General features: G+C 40.5%; 1 protein-coding gene across 1 annotated transcript; it reads right to left on the bottom strand.

The window, feature by feature from the left end:
* Nucleotides 1-6,522: 6,522 nt before the first annotated feature.
* On the bottom strand, nucleotides 6,523-20,953 carry LOC134629848 (NACHT, LRR and PYD domains-containing protein 12-like). Its single transcript, XM_063477357.1, has 8 exons — nucleotides 20,683-20,953; nucleotides 20,547-20,606; nucleotides 15,129-16,995; nucleotides 14,075-14,248; nucleotides 12,876-13,049; nucleotides 10,391-10,564; nucleotides 8,548-8,594; nucleotides 6,523-7,052 (listed from the first exon to the last, which is right to left on the bottom strand). Exons 1-8 carry the CDS (start codon nucleotides 20,951-20,953, stop codon nucleotides 6,523-6,525), a joined length of 3,297 nt encoding a protein of 1,098 aa, XP_063333427.1.
* Nucleotides 20,954-22,963: the final 2,010 nt, after the last annotated feature.

Raw genomic sequence — 22,963 nt, 5'->3', positions numbered from 1 at the left:
GATACAGTAAGCGCCAAAATCTCCACCCAGCTCTTCCCTTCAACTTGGGTGTGAGTGGAGCCATCTGGTGGTCCGCCACAGTAGGACAAACTAAGAACTTCACACTGGAGTAAGTTAAAGTAAGTTGGGTGGCTGTAGCTCAGGAGGTAGAGCAGGTCGCCTACTAATCGGAAGGTCCAGTCTGCATGTCAAGTATCCTTGGGCAAGATACTAACCCCAAGTTGCTCTCCGATGCATCCATCGGAGTCTGAATGTAATTAAGAAAGCACTAAGTACAGAGAAAGTGAGTATGATTTGGTGAATGTGGCATGTTGTACAGAGTGCTTTGAGTACTCTGGGAGAGTAGAAAAGCGCTGTATAAGAATCAGTCCATTTAAATTGCAGCAGAACTAATTTTAGTGCACGGTGCAGGTCTGGTTTCAGAGCCATGGTTTAGATGGGTGAAATGTCATGTCGTGACCTGAAGCTGTTTAAGCTCATAACAGGGAATGTCTCCTCATCCAGATTAGCAGAACCAAACAACCTCAGCAATTTGTTTGCAAATGTTCCCTGGGAATCGGTTTTTACCCAGCTTTCAGTTTTCAGTGAAAAACATTGAAATTTCCATCTCTACTGGGGAAACTTGGCTGTTTTTTATGGGTTTCATGCAGAGGTGGGAAATTTACTTAAGTACAGTCTAAGGAGCTTGGAAAGAAAAGCATCTGGACTTCTTTAAGTTGCTTGAATATGTTTCATCCAAGAAGCTTCTTGAGTTCTAAGAACAACTGGTGGAGAGTCCCAGATTTAAAGGCCTATGGGAGTGTCCCCTAAGAGGGTCATGGACCCCCTGTTGATCCTCTACCTAATCACACGAGCCAAGGTGTGACAACAGGTGTGGGTCACAATCAGCCAAGAACCCATTGTGAAACCTGGCCCCATCCTATCATGTGATTTCCTGAGATCAGATATCCCAGCATGTGAGTGGGCGTTAAGGCGTCTGGGAGGGAACTCAAAACTGGATTATAGATGGCAGACAGTTGGTGTCGTAAGCCCCGCCCTCTGTTCAAAGATGGCCGTTCACAGTGGACGTAGATGCTTCTTTTACTCCTCTTTCAAACCATCTGTCCTCTCTGTCCAAAATGTGAACATTGGCATCCTCGAAAGAGTGACCTTTGACCTTTAGATGCAGATGGACCACTGAGTCTTGTCCTGTGGAGGTGGCTCTGCTATGTTGTGCGTTCATGAAGTGGCTGTTTGGTCTCTGCAATGTAGAGGTCTGGGCATTCCTCGCTGCACAGCTACACTACATTGTTAAGTCTGAGTGTGTGGCTGGGTCTGAAGTACGTAAGTATAATTTTCAGGTATTTTTACATTGAGTATTTTTCTGACTACTTTTTGCTTTTACTCCCTACATTTTAACATAAATATCTGTAGCTTTTACTTTACACTTTCATTAATTAATTCTGTTTGTGTGGTGCGCCATAAATAATATATTTTAAGATGGGAGTGAGGGGTCATAAAACATCTGACCTTGAGCCATGATAAGACCCCGGGTCTGGCTTTGGACACGCCTGCAGTCAATGTTTACCTTTTAGAAATATGACCGTGCCTCAGATTTGCAGCTGACCATTTCTGACGTTTGGAAACTGAAAGTGAAACTGATGAAATCAAAACAAGGTGAAAGTGTCAGAGGTCAGATTGTTGAAGTCAGGCCTTTTGTCACATGACGGCTTACTTTTTCATGTTGTTTTTTTCCCTTAAGATTAATTTATTTTCCACATTAGGCTGGGACATGTGTACAGACACAGTTACTACATCTCTTAATCTTTGAATTCAGGTGATTTCCATCCCATTGCCACAGGTCTGTCTAGTCTGCCTTTACAAACACCTGTAAAAGAATGGGTCAAGCTCACGAAATCCAAACAGTTTTCTGTAACAGGATGACACAAGTCAGTTTAGGAAATGTAATCCCTTTCAGGTAATCCACGATCAACTTTAACAGGTATTATTGCAAAGTGGAAAGAAGTAAGTAAACTTTTATTTATATAGCACCAAGACAAGGATCGTAAAGTGTTTCAACAGAATAACAGAGCATAATTTTTTTCCTAATTAACTGAATGTAAGTGTTAAAAGAATAGTTTTTATTTGTTTCTTAAAAGAAACCACTGAGTCCACGAATCTCAAACTCAAAGTGAGAGAGTGTGGGGGATCAGCTGGATCAGCAGCGGTGTCTGAGTACTTAGAAGATTTGTTCCAAAGCCTCGCAGCAGCGTTCTGAACAACCTGCAGAGGTACCAGGACTAACAATAAACCAAATGTGATGAAATAAATGCACGAATAATGATTCCCAGTCCAGAGCGTCACACAGTCTGCTTAACTTAACAATATTTCTTAAGTGATAAAAACAAGATCAAACCAAAGATTTGACATGAGAATCCAAAGTGAATGCAGAGTCAAGGTTTACCCCAAGACTCCTGACAGGTGATTTTAATAAATGAAAGGTGGCCAAGAGCTTTCATTACACTGGGCAAAAATCTGCCCGGGACACAGACAAGGACTTCCATTTTAGCGCAGTTTCAGTAGAATGAGCTCCATGAAAACCAGACTGAGATTTGTCAAGTACACTGTGTTTATCCAAGACAGCTGTAAGCTGCATAGCCACAACCTTTTCTAATATGTTAGCAATAAATCACAATTTTGATATTGGTCTGTAATTCCTAAGAAGAGAAAGGTCAAGCTGGGTTTTTTCTTTAAGAGGGTGGATGACAACATTCTTAGAATAAGCAGGGACTCGACCAGAGAGCAGTGAGGAGAGACCAGGAGGATGTCATTGAGTCAACTAACTAAAGTAGCTCTGGTGAAGAAACAGGTGAAACACTTTCTAAATCAGCAGATCGAGCAGGAACAGATGATGCAGCTGCTGAAGGAGAAAATATCATATCCAGGTACACATAGCTCGATGTGTTTAATAAGGATAAAGTAACTAGCTTTACATTGTTTTTTTTGTTTTTGTTTTTTTACAGATAGTATGTGCTGCTTTTGGCTTTCATACAAAATGTTCAAGGTTAACCACCAAAAGGATCTGAGGAGTTTAAAAATATATATTTTTAAAAAGCAGGTTTGATGACCAGGTGTTTGATGACCAGGGGCCCGTTCTTCGTACCTCGCTTACTACATCCAAGATCAAATCATCGCGCTAACTTTGAGCTCGCTAATCCGGTTCTCCGAACACACCTGTTGTTGACGATTAGTATAGCTGGATGAAGTAATGTGAGATCACTGGGTGGCTTAAAAGGGGCTACGCATCGATAGTAGAAACATTGATCGGCAACCCTGTGATTGGTCGGCGAAGATGTCGAAGGAGCGCGCTCAGTATTTTACGGCAGCAGAGCAAGAACTCTTGATTGAGGGATTTCAGGAGTTTCAGAGTTTAATTAAAACGCAAGGGAACACTGCAAAGGCTGCAAAAGCAAGGAGAGAGGGCTGGCAGAAAGTTGCTGACAAATTAAACTCGTAAGTAATTTATCATATTATATTACATGATATCATATTATATTATATTACATTATATCCTCTTTCACATTAGAGCCACAACAGGACCCACTAGAACATGGGAACAAGTAAAAGTGAAATATAAGAATATTCTACAGAATGGTAATATTTATCACTTATATTGCTTTTAGTCTCTTGAAAAGAGACCCTGCAATAATCTGTTTGTTTGTTTATAACAGCAACCAAGAAAAGGGCAGAGCAAATAAAGACAGGTGGTGGTCCTGCACCCCCTCGTCACACCCCGGCAGAGGAGCTGGCCCTAGGGTTGAATGCCACCAGACCCATTGTTGAGGGCATCCCTGGGGGCAGCTCTTCCTTAGACCAGCAGCCGGGGTGCAGTAGCAGCACCTTCATAACTGGTGCTATTTGTACAATGTAAAATATTTGGTTGTTGCCTTAATTAAAATGCTTTTTGTACTGTGACATTTATTGACATTGTGGGGTTTTTATGTGTAGTTTTACATAACACTCCATCACTTCTACCTGTTCCCATGCAAGGGGTGACTGAAGCATGCACAGTAAGTTGAGATATATATATATGTATATATATATATATATATATATATATATATATATATATCGTCTATCCCGCAATATACGCTGAATGCTGAAAACTCTCCTTATCAATCTTGCACCTTCCACAATGGGCTGCTCGCGTACAAACGGACAGGACATGGCTGCGACAGACTTCCCAAATCCACCTTCACTTTTATAGCCGTGGTCTCTCATCTTGATTGCACAGTAGTAATTTACTATTACTACCCTAAAATATGAATTACATCTGACATAATCTACTACATGACATAGAATGATTAATAGTACATTTCCCTTTTTTTTGGAAATGACCTGTATGTATCTGTATGAAATCAATAAAAGAATCAAATGCTGCATTATCTTTGGTCACATTGATAATATTTATTTATGGTAAAACAGTGGAGAAATATCGCTGTTGCTTTCATATAACTGCAGCGGACATACCTGAGTGGCCGCGATCTAATCCTGTTTACATAAAGTAAGCCTGCTCCCAAGCAGGTTTACGCTTACGGATCTGTTGCTATGACAGCAAGTCCCAGATGAGCTTCAGAGAACCGAACGATCCAAGATCACGCGAAATCGTCAACATTCAAATCCGGCTAACTTACTTAGCGAGGTACGAAGAACGGGCCCCAGGGGGCATTCTGTCTGTACTCTGGTTTCAATCACTGTCTAAAGCAGGGCTCTAGACTAACTATTTGACATGGGCGCACCGGTACGCCTAACTTAAAAATTTAGGCGTACCGGCACAAAAGTTAGGCGCACTCAAATTTTTCAACCGCTTCGCTTAACACCGCAGTTTTACATGTGCACCTTCTTTGGGGGGAGGTCCATACAGACAATATTCATTTCTAAATTATTAACTAACAATGTTGTGCTTAAAGTGCTTTGTCAATATTGTAGAAAATGTTAAACTTAATCATCATCTTGGCCTCCTCTGACGACCTGTTTGCTGTTGCATGCTGCTGAAAGGCAGTGGGGAGAGAGGACACTTGGGCAGTGCATTTATTGCAGCATGAAGTGTGTTTTCTGGATACACTGCTGCTTTTTCAGCATTCAAAGATTGATGGCGCTGTGTCAGAGCACTGGCTATGAATTTCAGACGGATCAGGCCTTAACTTAACAAAAAAGTTATCAATAGTTCTTTTCATCTTTTCTTATTACCCACAGCTACATCCACTTCTGTCAGGCCTAGGCTGCTCACTAGGGCTGGGTATCATCACTGATTTCTATAATCCATTCGATTCCGGTTCTCAAAGTCCTGATTCGATTCAATTTAGCCTCAGACAGTCAGAAATATTATAATTCTGATCATTTATCAGTACTGACACTTGTGAGACTTTATCAGAATTGTGAACATCACAGCAGATGCCTTTGTGTAAAAGTAACTGAGAATAAAACACAGAAAAACATGAAGGAGATTTTCCTGGTCTGGCTTTTTATAACAGATAACCTTAAAAATATTCTGCAATTTTGCATAATTTTAAGAAGTTTAAATTTCTTCAGTATTGAACAGCAGAAATTAGGCTTTCTTGTCGGACGTCATTTACATGAAAAAAGAAAAAGACAGCGCTGTAAACAACGGTAGACTGGTGGGTAATAAGCGAATGAATAATCCAGAAAACAGAGATTTGAGACGGGAAACTGTTCTTGAAGTACACACAGGGAGCTGTGTAGGAAGTGTAATTTTTATCGTGGGGAAGCAAAACAGCAAAAGTCAGAGGGAATTCATGACGACATTGATCAAATGTGAAGCGCAGTTTGCTGCTTCTTTTTGGCTCGGCGAATTTTGGTTGGAGAGACAAAACCTGCAGCTCAGAATCAGCGCAAAAAGACGGAAACACAGCGCGGACGCGACGCATCAGAATCGCTAAGCTCCGACAGCGTGTCCGTCTGCGGGCCGTCCGGTGAGAAAGCCGAGAAAGACAAAGCTGATTCTGATGCGTCGGGTCGCTCTGTGTTTACGTCTTTGTGTGGAATCCGTTAATGAATTGATATCGCCTTATTAAAGCTACTCACCTCCCTCTTCTACCTGCACTTTCCACTGGACCACGGCCAATCAGAGAGGTCCCGCCCCTGACTATCTCTGATTGGTTTAGTCCACGATAGGGGCATAATGTGTGTCTGCTGTTGACAACATGGAGAGTTGCAGAGATTTTTTTTTGTTACCCAAACAGGTGCGACCAAATGTTGGTAACAGTTGGTCGCACCAGTGCGACCAAATGTTTTTTTTAGTCGCACCACGGAAAAATTTGGTCGCATTTGCGACCATATTGGTCGCAGTCTAGAGCCCTGGTCTAAAGGCATGCATGTACCTGCAAGGCTGCTCATATCACTCTATCTATATAAAACACATGTGATACAAACATGTACAAACTGCTCATGGAAATCTGTCTACACAGCAGCCACAGGTCAAACATCTCCGGTTTGGGGAAACGAGGAGATTTTATTCCACAGTTACCACAGAGACACTGTGGAACCGGCAAGCCAGAACCCAAATCCAGGATACACCGGCTCGGTGAATGTGGTGGTGAAGGTGTGGAGGTGGAACAGTGAGTCAGAGGTTACTTTGTAGAAGGACAGAGTGCCTGCAGGCCAGTCCAAGTATACTGCTATTCTGTTAAAGATGAAGGAGAAGGGGACTGAGGAGAGCACAGTTCTTCTCCTGTTGTGCCAGACAGAGTAACCATCAACAGGAGAGCAGAAGATACTCCACGACTGATTATTCCATCCAAACCAGCATTCGGCACCCTTTCCTCTCCTTCCGATTCCTTTGTAACTCACTGCTACATAAACCCCTCCTCTCCACTCGACCTCCCAGTAACAGCGACCAGTCAGACCATTTGTGCACAGCAGCTGACAGCAGTCAAACCTCTCTGGATGATCACGGTATGGTTGCTTCAGCCTCAGCCCTTTCATCACCGTGTTGTAATACACCACGACATTCCTGTTCATCGTGTTTGTGTCCAGTGTGAGCTCACAGAAATCTGATGGAGAGAAAAAACACAGCAGTAGTACAAAAACTTTATTGAGCAACAGTATACAGAGAATGCATACAATATGGAACATAATTAATATATACCAGGGGGAGCAATATAAAAAGTTACATTTATTCAAATAATTTGTAATTATTGCAAATAGTAATTGTTTTTATAGCCTTTTTATTAAGTGATCCACTGATCAGTTCTTATGTAAGATTATCATTATAATAGTGTTTAAAATTAGGCTTTTGGTTACTGTATTTGCATTTGTGGAAATAAAATTTAGCTAAGATAACTAACAAATTTATTATAAAGTATACATCTTCTTTTTTTTTTGCCTTCGAAACACACATGGGTTTCCATTACAACTCAGTGTAAGTGCTTGTTGTCATAGCGATGCGTCTGCGCGTCCCGTGACATCATTATTTTGCGACACGAACACTACAACAAAGGTAGACGTCAAAGCGAATATATTTACTGCTCGGGCTGTGGCTTTCGTCAGACTCGCTGATCACAGTGTTGTTTTTTGGGGCCATTTCCCTTGCTGTCAGGTTTCAGATATTGTGGTTTTATTTTCATGAACGAGACGCTCTCATGACTCATTGAGTGACATTATTGACCAGCCAATCAGTGGCACAGAGTCTAATGATTTCACATTTTAGTACCTGCTCGGCTCGCTTGGAAGCCCGCCGACCTAAAGTACTGAGTCGTAGGTACTAATGGAAAAGATGCAATAAAATCAATACAATACATTACATTATAATACATTAAATCAATGAATAAAGATGTGGTTTTCATGCTGTACAGGGATGAGAACAGCATTAAGCTACAAGAGGTGTTTTCCGTATAGATATGTCTAATATGATTTGAACAGTTATCACTGTAATAAAACATATTACATACACTCAGGAAGAAGCTGCACAACTACATGACTGAGCTATGAATATGTGTAGGGTATATAAGTATTACTTCTTCCCACTCCTTTTCAAACACCTGATGTACTAGAAGACAATATTTTCCTTCCTTTATATATGCTCTATCTTCTATATATGTACGCATATTCTCGAAATAAATGATCGATGAAAGCTCCGTTTATTTTAGGAGTTTGTCAAAAAACAAAAAACAAAACGTTCCAGCTCAGCTGCTGGAGTTATGAAGGTGAAGCAAAGCTCACGCAGGCACAGCCTCCTGTGCCACCATTCACCTGACAATGAATGTTTAATTTAATTTAAATTGAAAACTGAAGGCTCTGCCTCCCATTCTACTTTTAAATACTCTAGGAACAACAAGTAAGCCTGCAGTGTGAGAGCGAAGTGCTCTAATAGGGTGATATGGTACTACAAGGTCATTAAGATAAGATGGGGCCTGATTAGGAGGTAGAGAGGGGTGTCTGGACTCCTCTGCTCAGGCTGCTGACCGCTGCAATCACACCCCAGAAGAAGACGGATGACGGATGAACTAACAGTTTTTTTCAGCATGATCAAAGTGAACAAACACTCACACTTCTTCAGTCTGGGTTTCAGTCTCTGCTTTCCACAATATTCCAGCCTGGATGAAGAAACAAAATCATTAAAAACACTCAGAAAAACTCATCATGAAGCTAAAAAATATATTGCTACTGTTTCCATTCCCACAGGCGACACTTAGGGACATGCACAGTCTTTTGCTTAATGTCCAATAACAGCTTTAGCACGTCAGCACCCAGGAGAGGCTTTTGAACACTCTTCCCATTTCTGGAAATGATGGAGAGGGGAATGCAGATCATGTTGAGCAGGTGCAGGCTGAGCAGCACTTACTTATTAGCCTCTATGAGAATGTCTGCGTGCAATACGTTTAACCAGCTGCTTTGCTGGTTATGTGCAGTGCTAACAATGACGTGCCTCTCTGCCCATTAGCCAGGTGACCATCACAAAGCTATTAAATTTCATGTTACAACCGAAGCTTTTTCACAGAAGATATGTCAGCAAGTACAGAAACTTCAGTAACTGTGATATTTCAGATTAATCTGAGCAAACCTGAATTATTATTTCATTAAAACCATAAACAAGTCTATAGGACACTATCCCTACGGGGTTAATAAAAGATGATTAATTAAGAGGGTAGATTTCTAACTGTATTGTGTCAAGTGTAAAGTTTGGAGGGGGCTTATGGTGGGAGGGGGTTCAGGTGTGATCAGCTTCTTAGTTCCAGTCAGGACAACTAAGGCAAGTAGTGTTAGCCTTGTCAAATCCAAAAATAGACACCTAGGCCAACATGTGTGATAAAGTATGAAAAAGCAGTTATTAACTAATTTAGTAGAAAACACTTTTACCACTGACTATAGCGCACAGTTTTGGCTCTATCTCTTTTATGCCACATTCTCTGGTGATTAATACTCAAACATGAGTTCCTGTTTAGGCTCAGATTGGTTTGATGTCTGAAGGCTCGCAGTGACGTGAAATAATAAAGTGCGTCAAACCAAAAGTAATGAGCCTGTTTTGAAAATGTAAGGAGCAAAACCTACAGATATTTTTGTTAAAACGTAGCGAGTAAAAGTAAAAGCTGCCAGAAAAATAAATACTCAAGTAAAGTACAAATACCTGAATATTCTAGTTAAGTACAGTAGCGAAGTACTTGTACTTCATTATTTCCCACCTCTGGTCATGGGAAGGTGTGCAGCAAGCTGAGAGAGTAAATTACTGAAGTTAACTCAGAGAGATCAACTGGTGAAAAATATCAAAGGTACTGAAAGTAGCTGTAGATAATGTTACATCTGTGAGTCGATTATGAGTAATTTTTTGTCTAATGGTTAAAATTAAGGCCCAGGTGGACGATAGATGATAACAAATGAAAGTGCCTCTGAGTTTTTCAGGCTACGGCTGATCACAAAGGTAGTTTGGGCATGGCTCCTTTCAGTTTCCAAATGATTGAACACCAGTGCACAAACCAAGGTCCACAAAGACGTGGATGAGCGAGTTTGGTGTGGAAGAACCTGACTGGCCTGCACAGAGTCCTGACCTCAACCTGAAAGAACACCTTTGGGAGTAATTAGAGCAGAGACTATGAGCCAACACCAGTGTCTGACTTCACAAATGCACTTCTAGAAAAATGGTCAAAAATTCCCATAAACACACTTGTGGAAAACCTTTCCAACAGAATTGAAGCTGTTATGTGTGTGAAAGGAGACAAGCGAATACTTTGGGTATTGTAGCGCATCTGATTTTGGCAAATCCTTTTGTAAAATACTCCTTTGTGTTGTCCGATCTGTTTATAGATTAAGCAAACTGGGGGTTCAACGCTCCTTTTCATCTATGTTAAGGCTGGTTATCTGTCTAGCACGAATCAATGTCATCTGTGGGTCACACCTGAGAGTGTCCAGTCTGCAGCTTGGCTCCTCCAGTACAGCAGACAAAAGCTTAATTCCTGAGTCTCCTGGATGATTGTAGCTCAGGTCTAGCTCTCTCAAGTGTGAGGGGTGGGACCTCAGAGTAGAGGACAAGGAAGTGCAGCCTTCCTCTGTGATTAGACAGCCTGACAACCTGGAGACAAACACAAGGAATTATGTGTAATTGACTTACTTACACACTGGCACATAACAACTGGAAAACAACACAAATATACAATTCAATTCAATTTTATTTACACAGCACCAAATCACAACAACAGTTGCCTCAAGGCGATTTATGCTGTCAGGTAGACCCTACAATAATACATACAGAGAAAAACCCAACAATCATATGACCCCCTATGAGCAAGCACTTTGGTGACAGTGGGAAGGAAAAACTCCCTTTTAACAGGAAGAAACCTCCAGCAGAACCAGGCTCAGGGAGGGGCGGGGCCATCTGCTGTGATTGGTTGGGATGAGAGAAGGAAGACAGGATAAAATATACAGATTGTATAAAAATGAAGAAACAATTATCACAATGCTTACAAGTCTGACTTCTCAAAATCAATGTTTAAACATCACAAGAGAAAATATGGAATACAAGTGTCTTAGATGCATCAACTGTAACTGACTTCCTAATATGTAGTTATGTAGTATTTCAGTATATGGCACAAATCTTTAACATGCTCATTAAATCCAAGAGTGGACTCTAAGGTAATATGTTTATTATTTAAACTCTTCAACATTTTTAAACTATTTTCCATTCAATTTAATTCACTTTTATTTATTTAGCCCAAATTATGGAGTTAAAATGATGCTAGCCTAAAATGAAACAAAAATAGAGGCCCACACTAGTGCTGACCAAGCTGCCATCTTTCACTCTTTCCCCGGCTAAAAATAATAATGCTTCAAGTTCAGCTGCCCCTCTAAACCGCAGGTACATAATTATTTTTCATCATCTTTTTTGCTATTCCACTGGAATGGACATAAGTTAAGTTCTTATTAGCTACATTTGGTGAAGTTGTGGTAAAATTCAAAAACTTTTTCAACTTATAACTTTTCGTTGTAGCAAGCTGGATTCCAGTTAATATTTGCTAAATTTAGTGATACCTGTGTATCACTGTGTGGCATAAGATCTCATCACCAGGTTAGCACAAAGCAACCTCATACCCCACTGCAACAAAATGCAGAGCAGTCTCATGAGATGGACAAGCCCAGACCCCAAACAGAAAGTTCAGGAGGACATGCCAAGGTTAGTAATTGTATGGAACAATTATACTCTTAATTACTTTGATTACTTTTTTAATTAATTACTTTTTTAAAATTACTTTGGTTAAACAAAATCTGTTTATTGATTATTAATTAATAAATGTATTTCTGTTTCTCACATTAAGGTCATTTCCAGGATTGTTTTTTTACCAAAAAAGGGGAGAAATCACTTTTCTCCTCTCCAAAGCAATGACTGTGTTCCTACAGTCATTGGTCAGCATTAGTGTCCGCAACTGTAATGAATGCAAATGTATGCGGGTCTGAGGCCCCACCTCTCAAGTATTAATATTTTCAGTTACAATATTATTTTTCAATATTTTTTTCAGTTACAAGTTTAAGCTGGTATCGTTTTAACCCCATACACCAAATCACAGCAACAGTTGCCTCACGGTGCTTTATATTGTAAGCTAAAGAAGATGGGTCTTCCAGCACAACAGTAACCCAAGATATATGTCCAAGACAACAAAGGAGTGGCTAAAGAAGAAGAACATTAAGGCCATGAATTGGCATTGCCAGGAGCTGAAGCTTCGACTTACAGAGCAGCAGCCAAGAAACATAAATGGTTTAGTGATTTTCTCTAAAGATAATGCCAGGATGTGCCAAAATCCCTCCTAAGGTGTGTGTATATATATCTATATCTCTATCTATCTATCTATCTATCTATCTATCTATCTATATATCTATCTATCTATATATATATCTATATATATATATATATATATATATATCTATATATATCTATATATATATATATATATATATATATACATACATACATATGGATTTTTGGTCAATATTCTTTCTCTTTCTCGAAATTCATCAGGGGATCAAATATTTATTTCCCCCACTGTATACAGTAAACAGCAATGGCTCAAAGATCGAACCCTGTTGCACTACTGTAATGCCGAGACCCCTTAGTGGTGGTATTTCTAATTTTATCCTGACACACTAACAGTGGTCAGAGAAAAACACTGAATCAAGTTTAGTACATTGCAGATTAGAATTCAGATAACTTAGAGGAGAGCACTGAGTGATTAACCGTATCAAAGGCCAGGTTCAGAAAAACAGCAGTTTATCCCTGTTGAATTGTCCGCTGTTTATGGTCTCTGCAAGAATTGATCACTGTTACTACAAGCTTTGAATCAAGCTAATTAACATTTATATGGTTATCTGTTGAACTGAAACTGAACTCTGACCTGAGAATCTCCAGTTTGCAGTGTGGATTCTCCAGTCCTGTGGCCAGCAAAGTCAGGCCTGAATCCTGCAGGTCATTGTTACTCATGTCGATCACTCTCAAAGTGGAGGGCTTGGAGCTGAGAACTGATGACAGTGCTTTACAGCTTCCCTCTGAAAGGTTGCAGCCACTCAGTCTGGAAGCAATTAAAAAAAAAACACTTTATAGATCATAACCATCACCTTCGTTTTCGGTATCTTTAAGGACTAATCCGTATCACTCAAAGCTTTCAAATTTTAGTTTATTTTGTTCAGATTTTGCCCAACAGCAGTGATGAGTTTGTAGAAAATAGTTAGTCAATAAATAATAATATGCAGATCTTATCTTGTGAAGTACACATGGAAACAAGTAATCCTCTTACATCAGTCAGCCAGTCTGAAGTTAGTTAGGCCTACTGCTGTATTTTCAGTCTCTCAGTGGCTGCTGACCAGCACACACATGCTTTGATGACAAAATTAAGTGATGAGACTGAACAGATATATATATATATCTTACTAGAATAGAATAGAATAGAATAGAATTCTACTTTATGTCATTGCACATGTCACAAGTACAAGGCAACGAAATGCAGTTTGCATCCATCCAGAAGTGCTTTAGCCATAATATAGATATATTACAGAAATGGGTCTGTTATAGGTATGAGGGTACAAAATATGGGTCTATTATGGCTATGTTACAGTGTACACGGTATGCAGGTATGTTATGAATATGCTATGACTATAAGTATGTACAGGCTGTAGTGAGTGTACAAGCTATGTACAGGCTATGAACAGGATATAAATATGAAAGCTATACAGAAATATGAAATATAAAGCTATACAGGGATATGAACTATGCAAGTTATAAACAGTTGTAAACAGCTGTAGAATTATAATTACCGTATTGTACAGTATGATTGTCTATACAGCATTTACAGTAGTGCAGTTAAGATCAGTGAGATATGTGGATAATTTCTATAGAGGCAATATAAAGTGCTAGTGGTAGTGAGTGGTGGTTCAGTCCATGTTATTATTGTGTGTATGAGGGTACAGTTGGCCATTTGTTTGTTTTTGTCCATTGTATGTGTAGGTGGTTGTGGGGGTGTGTGTATGTAACTACATGAGATTGTTAACTTTGTATTTTCACTTTGTCCTGTTTGTTGTCATTGTTCTGAACTCTGACCTGAGAATCTCCAGTTTACAGTGTGGATTCTCCAGTCCTGCCGCCAGCAAGGTCACCCCTGAATCCTGCAGGTCATTGTTACTCATGTCGAGCTCTCTCAAAGTGGAGGACTTGGAGCTGAGAAGTGATGACAGTACTTTACAGCTTTCCTCTGTCAGGTTGCAGCCACTCAGTCTGGATGCAATTTAAAAAAAAAAAAAAAACCCACACAGACAAACACTAACACTGGTGTACAATGTAAAACAGTCAAACTTTCAGAGCGTACTTCAATCAATGACATACTGTAGCTCCTGTGAAAAATAAAGCTTTAAATCAGAAGTATTTGATCCCTGGTATAATTCTCAATCACGTAGCCTAAAGCAGATAACTCGTAAGCTGGAGAAGAAATGCCGTGTCACAAATTTAGAAAATCGTCATTTAGCCTGGAGAAATAGTTAGAAATAGAAATAGTCATAAGAAAGCCCTCCGTAAAGCCAGAACATCTTACTATTCATCACTGATTGAAGAAAAGAAGAACAACCCTAGGTTTCTCTTCAGCACTGTAGCCAGGCTGACAAAAAGTCAGAGCTCTGTTGAACCAACCATCCCTTTAACGTTAACTAGTAATGACTTTATGAACTTCTTCACAAATAAAGTTTTGTTCACTGTGTTTATACACCTCTCTGGATTTAATCATTAGTTATATTTCATATTTTGGGGGTCTTCTGTTTTCTCTTAATTATTGTAGGGTCTTTACCTTTCAATATAAAGTTACTTGAGGCAATTGTAGTTGCAGTTAGGTGCTATATAAAATTGAATTGAACTGAACTTCAAATATGTGAAGGTATTCTTTACTATTAGCATAAAAGACTGAGCTGAATAGTGATGTCATGATAACTTTTAGGCAAATAAAATCAAATAACTTAATTTCTTACACCAAACAGTATTTCGTTGATCACTCTTACTCCCACAAATAGATCTGGGTAATTGCTAAGAATCAGGGATTATGCTGAATGGTCGAGAAACACATTATTACAGTTACATTATTAGATGGGTGGTAGTTTTGTGCACTTACATTATTGTGTTGGAAGCTTTGACCGCAGGCAATAGTCTTAGAAGAGCTTCCTCAGAAGCAGAGTATTTCTTCAGTTCAAAAATATTAAGATGTTCTTCTGATGACACTAAGATGAAGACCAGAGCTGACCACTGAGCTGGAGTCAGTTCATGAGCGCAGAGGCATCCTGAACTCAGGTACTGTTGGATCTCCTCCACTAATGAACGATCATTTAGTTCATTCAGACAGTGAAACAAATTGATGTTTCTCTCTGGAGACAGATTCTCACTGATTTTCTTCTTGATGTATTGAACTGTTTTCTGAGTGGTCTCTGAACTACTGTCTATTTTTCTCAGCAAGTCCTGTAGTTTGTCCTGATTGGTCTGCAGTGAAAGACCCAGAAGGAAGCGAAGGAACAAGTCCAGGTGACCATTTGGACTCTGTAAGGCCCTGTTAATGAAATTCCTGTGGATTTTCTTTGAAGGTGTTTTACTGAAAAACAGCCGAAGGTTTTTCAGTGATGGTTGTGGCAATGGCATCACATTTATGTTACTGTTGTTAAGCAACATCCTCACATAAAGAGCAGCCAGAAACTCCTGTACGCTCAGATGGACGAAGCTGAACATCTTGTCTTTCCCTTTCCTTCCTCGATCTTCTCTGAAGATCTCTGTGAACACTCCTGAGCACACCGAGGCTTCACTGAAATCAATGCCGCTCTCTCTCAGATCTTTCTCATAGAAGATCAGGTTGCCCTTTTCCAGCTGCTCAAAGCCCAGTTTTGCTAATGACTTAATGTATTGAATGCTCTTCTCTGGGCCATACTTTTCTTTTGTCCGATCAATCTGAAACACCAGGAACTCTGCGTACATCTCAGTCAGAGTCTTGGGCAGCTCTCCTCCCTCTCTGGTTTTCAACACATCTTCCAGAACTGTTGCAGTGATCCAGCAGAAGACTGGGATGTGGCACATGATGTGGAGGCTTGCTGTCATTTTGATATGGGAGATGAGTTTGTCAGCTTGCTCCTTACATTTGAATCTCTTTTTGAAGTACTCCTCTTTCTGTGGGTCTGTGAACCCCCTGACCTCAGTTGTACTGCTGATAAACTCTCGAGGGATCTGATTGGCTGCAGCAGGCCGTGTGGTTACCCAGATGCGAGCAGAGCGTAGCAGTTTCCCATTGATGAGTTTCCTCAGCAGGACATCTGTTTTAGTTGCCTTTGTTACATCGACAGAGCGAATGTCTTCAGAATGAAGGTCGAGATGAAGGCGGCTCTCATCCAGCCCATCAAACACAAACAGAAGTTTGAATTTACTCTTGTCATAGTTGGTGATTCCTGATGACTGAACATCTGTAAAGATGTAATTCAGAGCCTCCTGTGGGATGCCTACAGTTTCTGGGATGCATTCATGAATGAGCTCTGCCAAACTGAACTTTTCTCCCTTCAGAGGATTCAGCTGACGGAAGGTGAAGGGGAAAATCAGATGCACATCTTGATTGGATCTTTGTTCAGCCCAGTCCAAAACAAACTTGTGAACAAGGAAGGTTTTTCCAATTCCTGCGATTCCATTGGTCATCACTGTTTTGATGGGTCTGTAGTCTCCTGAAGGATGTTTGAACATGTCTGTGGGTCTAATAGGTTTCTCTGATTCTGCTGGCTTCCATGCCTTTTCAATATGCCGGACCTCATGCTGTGTGTTGATATGTACATCATACCCAGCTGTGATGTACAGCTCTGTGTACATATCAACCAGACGCTGTTTATCTTCTGCCCAACCTTCTTGTGCACACATAAACTTGTCCTGGAAGTTTGATTGAAGCATCTGTTGGTAAGATATGATGGGGTGAGGCTCTGGTACTGGAACCACCACATCTGTGTCAAATATGAATGAAAAGAAAGAAAGTGTGAGGCTTTTGTGCATAGATGCCTATCTAGATGACCATCTGGCAGACCTTGCCATTAATCATCACCAACTGAAAGGACACAAAACAATCAGAGATGTACCTGCACTGAATCAAAGTTGCACAGAAATTACCCTCTTGTTCTTTGTTGGAAACTCCAGCACAGCAGAGCTGGAAGAGTTTGGATCCTGATCAATGTTCCCTCTAATTTTTCATGTGTCTGAGCGAACACACAAACTCCCTGAGCGGTCCCTTGGACCACTGTGAACAACAGCAGACGTGTGCACTGTGGTCACGCCAGCATCGAATCCATCCAAGTTACATGGTTTATTAAAATAATCAAATTACAGCATTTAAATTTATGTTAGACAACTTTTAAGTAACTGCTTTAGCCCACTTACAATGAAAATTAAAAAGAATCTTGTTCATGACCTGTGTAGTATGTTAACACTATTGGAAGTAAAAATAACTTGAACTCCAATTTTGAAAACACAACTTTCTTCTTCTTCTTCTTTTTTTTTTTTTTATAAAGCTCTGACTTGTATTATGAGTCTGTGGTCTGGGAGAGAGTCCTGTAACTCTGTCTGCAAAATACAGTAAATAATGACCAATGTTGGGCAATTAATTATATAGTTACTTTTCAAAAAAGTAACTGAGTTTTGCAAACAACAAAGTTTTTTGCAGCTGTTTACCTAAAAATGCAGCCAAGGCGTTTTTTTAAATAAACATTTCAAACTATTTACAGAACAATCAGCTGTTCTGCATCAAATTTGATGCCACACAAATTATTTGTGCCACTCCAAAAAATAATTTCTGTCCACTATGAGATAAAGGAGAACAACAGCCTGATACCTGCAGGCCTGACAGCAGGAGATGTATCACTGCTGTAACACCTGTAACATTCAGCAGTCGCCTCATTGTTCTGACTCACACAACAAAACTATTGACTACACTACACACTAACTACACACTAACTACACAAGATTTGCGCTAAACGTCGCAAATCTCTCACGTCTCAAAACACCGCCGTCACTCTTAGGAGTTGTTCCTAAACAACTAAATGCCATGTTGCCATATCATGTTTTGATTGGTCGACATGGTACATTTTTCCACCAATAGGAAAGGGTGGGGTTTTTGGTGTTGTTTTTGCTCACAGGTGGAGAGCGCTTTCGAGCGTTTTCCTTATAAAACGCTGTTTTTACCGTTTCTTCCCGCAGTAAATATAAACAACGATAGTATTCAGGAAGAAAACCAAACATTGCAGATATTTTTATCATAACTCTGGTTTTACGTGGCCTATCAACACAATTTAAAAACTGGTATAAAGTCCACACTTTTTCCGTCAGTTGTTCCGTCTGTCCTGCTCACATCTCCAATGGTTGTACACGTTGTTATTAACGTGGCTTCACTCCACATCAGCCACGCCGCTTTGCTCGCTAAAACACCAGTGTCGGCACATAAGGACGCTGTCATAGCCTGTCAACCACGTTGATTAGCTGCGTATATATGAATGTGAATCGCATTATTGGCTGGACTATGGGATAAGGTGGAATCGTTCTAATCCCATACGGGAGCAGCCAGTCACTTACTGACTAACACTGCAAAGCAGAATTGTTAAAGTTTTAATTTTAATTTCAATTCAGGTTAGATTTTTTTTTTGTGCGCAGCGCAGATTTTCTGTGCACAGAGACCGTGCCAGCAGTGCGCAATTGCGCACACGCACAGCTTAGAGGGAACATTGGTCCCGAGCCTTACCTATCTTTGGAGGTGAGCCCAGTTATTCTAGGCTGGCACTATTCTAATTCTCACAGCAGGTCCAATTCCTTCTACACTAGATCTGCGACATTCTCTGGCCTTCAGAACAATCTGCAATGGGTTCAAGAGATCGAGCTCCTTCCCAGCTCACATTGAACCCAAACTCAGTGCCTGTCCGTGCAGGACATCTATGCCGAACTTTGGGAATAAGGTTAATGAAATAACTAAAACTTGCTTTGGCTAATAGAAATGTCTGGACTCCTGGCTTTGATCAATATAAATTGTTTAGAAGCAGGGTGGCTGTGGCTTAGGCCATAGACCAGGTCATCTACTAAATGAAATGTCAGTGGGTTCATTCCTGCAGTTTGCATGTCAATAAAACTTGTGCAAGACAGTGAACCCAAATTGTTCTCTGTGATTCCACTGGACAGTGAGTGTGTGCATCATAGTTAGAAAGTTCTTAAAACGCACAGAATATCAGTGTGTGCTGTTTTAATTTGTGAAATTTGTCCTTTGAATGGGTGAATGTGGTTGTAATAAAGACCACCGCATCAGTGTTGGAGAGTAACGGAATACATGTACCGGCGTTACGTATTTAAAATGACAAAATATGAGTAACTGTATTCTGTTACAGTTACCGTAAAAGGTGGTATTCAGAATACAGTTACTTTGTTGAAATAAATGGATTACACGGCGGTCTTTTCCTGTTTCATATGTTAGGCTATGTCCTCTCTATTTTTGGTAATTCCACGCCGGTGGAAACCCAAACAAAACACGCATTAAGAGGCTCTAATGCCTGTGTCTCAATCTCGAAGCCAGCATAATGACGTGAAAATATATTCTAAAAAATTATTATTCAAAAAATTATTTATTATGAAGGCAACAGGCAGAGTGTTACAGGCATGGCCCTAAAGAATGTAGCCTCATGGGCAGTGTAGTCCGTGCTGCAGGGAGAATGGACTGCCATACCCGTGATGTGTCTGTGAGCGAGGGAGGGACAAAAAGGAAAAGTGCGAGCTGTCACGGAGCAGAAACGGGAGCTGGAAGCATGTAAATATAATAATAACCACTGCAGCCAAGAAGAGTGCCTGACGAGCCCAGCTGTAAGTAAGCTATTAAGACTCGACTGTACGCTGTGTTCGTGTTTTCCTCCGAAACAATAAGTTCCGTTGGAGCAGCCTTTCAACGCCTCTCTCTGTCTCTCGCTAGCAAAGTTGACCCAGACAACAAAGTAAAGCTAGTTTTCAGCTACGAGCCCGACACGAACCCGACGTATTAGCCAGAGGTCCCTTTACTACGGTTCGGAGCCGCGGACCTGTTTTATTTACGCGCCAAATAGTTTTCTATACGAGATCGCTGCAAAAAGTGCAGCCTTACCTAATGTCCACCTACTGTTACTCATTTATATTAAGATTTTAACATCTAGTTGGTATTGGTATGGAGAGTAACCTTCAGTAATAGTAATAAATCACACAGCAATAGTACATTCATGTAGTTGTAAAAAGCATGATAATATATTAAGTAATCCAAAGTATTCAGAATACATTACTCTCATTGAGTAAAGTAATGGAATACGTTACAGAATGCATTTTGGGGCATGTAATCTGTAATCTGTAATCTGTAGTGGAATACATTTTAAGAGTAACCTTCCCAACACTGCACCTCGTGTGCTCAGTTAGAGACATCACAATGAAAATAATAATCAATATTATTTCAAACATATTACTGTATGTCTGGAAAGTAAAGTATTACCAGTATTCTCATTGGTCTGAGAAAAAGAATCCCGAGTCTGAGAGGAGGAAGATGCTCTTTTCTCTGATGTCTCTCCACCATCACTGACATCCACTGACAGACAGAGATAATGAACGTGAAACTAGGTCAGACTGCAGAAACAACATGTTTGTCTCGTCCTGTGACTGACCTTCTGCTCCAGAGATGGCAGACAAACTCTCCAGCAGATCATTCCTGTGGATCCTCTCTAAAACCTTCCTGGTCACCTCAACAGCTCCAGGAAGTCTGTATGTCTGCACCATCAGGTCTATGGTGTCCCACCTGCTTGTTGCCTGAAGTCGGCTCTTTTTGATGGTCGGGAGGTCTTCAAGGATCTCTTCCTGCTGCAGGAACCACTTGAATTTATTAAACTCTTCATCTCCCAAATCTTCCAGAGTGTTTAAGAGGTCCTCTGACGTCATCACTGCTCCCTGATAACAGAGAATATTGCCATTTATTTACCAGATGTATTTTAAGTTTCAGCTTTTCTGTCCAGCTTATAAACATGATCAAATATTAACATGTTAAGGGTCCTAGGCTAGACCCCCCTATCCTAAACAAGCCTACCGCAGACATGAGCGAGAGAGATAAATATGAACCCATACTGGCTCGGACGTCACCCCGATCAACAAGGTCCACGTCAGGTGTTGAGGAACCAGGACACCCTGATGAGAACTGGGCTACTGGAAGAAGAAGGCATCAGTGGGCAAGAGATTAAAATAGGGTGCTGTTGGAATGCTTCAACGCAAGCAACCCCAGTGGAAGGGGTTACATGAATAGGATGAGAGACTATGGACTCTTCCATACCCAACATCCACAGTGATGGTAAAACGACTAGTAGCTCAGTGTTCCAACATTTGGAAGATGGGACTGCTCTCATGGCTAAAGATTGACGAGGCACAACACACATGCTACACCAAGGAGGAGCCATGACGACAGGTCAGGAGGAAGATATCATCACCCCACCCGAGATTGGTACCAAGTGCTCTTCTAGTGTTGCATCTCCAGCCTTGGAGGTGCTGTTCTCATATTGTTCCCCTGCCACTGAGAGTACACCTTGGCTGGTTCTGTGGAGAACAGCTGGTTTGTTCTCTTTCCCATCTTTACACTGTTTATATATATATTCTATACCAAACATCAGTTGTGGAGAAGCTTCAGCTCTTGTTTTTCTGGCTGCTGCTGTTTAAATCCTTTCTAAGCGGGACTCGGTAACATTGCAGGAAATGATGCTTGAACCCTATAATTTCATTTCACTCTTGGTACAACAGTTCAAACAAACCAACCACACTTTCTATCAATAAAGCACTACAACCATGTGTGAAAAGGAGCAGGAAGAAGAAAATATTCTTATTAAACCCTGCCCCCTATCTACAATAATACTGTACAAGTCACGCGGTCTTAGATTTTAGTTTTATTCAGTTTACCTCAAAGCACAGCCTTTCAGTCTCAAATGTTTTACAGCATTTATACAAACTTCATAATCAGTGACACCAGAAACAGGATAATACATAATACTGTTATAATAAGAATGGATTGCATTTATATAGCGCTTTTCGAGACACCCAAAGCACTTTACAATTCCACTATTCATTCACTCTCACACTCTGGTGGAGGCAGCTACAGTTGTAGCCACAGCTGCCCTGGGACAGACTGACAGAAGTGAGGCTGCCATATCGCGCCGTCGGCCCCTCTGGCCAACACCAGTAGGCGGTAGGTGAAGTGTCTTGGCCAAGGACACAACGACCGAGACTGTCAGAGCCGGGGCTCGAACTGGCAACCTTCTGATTACAAGACAAACTGCCAACTCTTGAGCCACGATCGCCCTGTTATGCATGTTCGTTTGACTGAATCCAGCCGTGTTCTGAACCTAAAAGATTTCTCAATTTTTTTTCCCAAAACATCCTGCTGCCTTTTTTTTTGGAGTAAAGTCTCTGTATAATAGTTTGTAAAACTATAGCCTGTTGTACTGCTGTTCTTCCTGCAGCTTATAAATATGACTAAAGCAGAACAAAGAACTTCCCTCTTCTTGTTCTCACTATGCAATAATTCAGTATTGTGCAATAGTTCTGTCAAAACTTCAGATTTTCCTGATTAGCTGCGTGCTGCCTCACAGCCTGATTTATACTTCAAGAACCATATTTATATAAAAATAAATATGTAAAAAATAAATGTAAAAACATTAAAAAAGTAAAACTGATGAGCCACAAAGGGGGCTCATCAGGTTAAGTTGAATGCGTGGCTATAATAAAGAGAGACTGAATTAATAAACAACCCTTTGCTTTTATTAAATGATGCTGATTATTTTGAAGCTACGAGCCTAATAAACTGTCCAGATGACATCCAGATAGGGCGGTTAAATAATCAACAATCTTTAGCTTTGTGATCAGGAAGCAGAAGAGTGTTTTTGAGACTTACAGAGAAACAGGAGCTGA

This window comes from Pelmatolapia mariae, linkage group LG6 (genome assembly GCF_036321145.2).
Source record: "Pelmatolapia mariae isolate MD_Pm_ZW linkage group LG6, Pm_UMD_F_2, whole genome shotgun sequence".
In the NCBI taxonomy this organism is placed as follows: Eukaryota; Metazoa; Chordata; class Actinopteri; order Cichliformes; family Cichlidae; genus Pelmatolapia; species Pelmatolapia mariae.
Note: the sequence above shows the minus strand (reverse complement) of the source record. Positions and strands in the feature narration are given on the sequence as shown.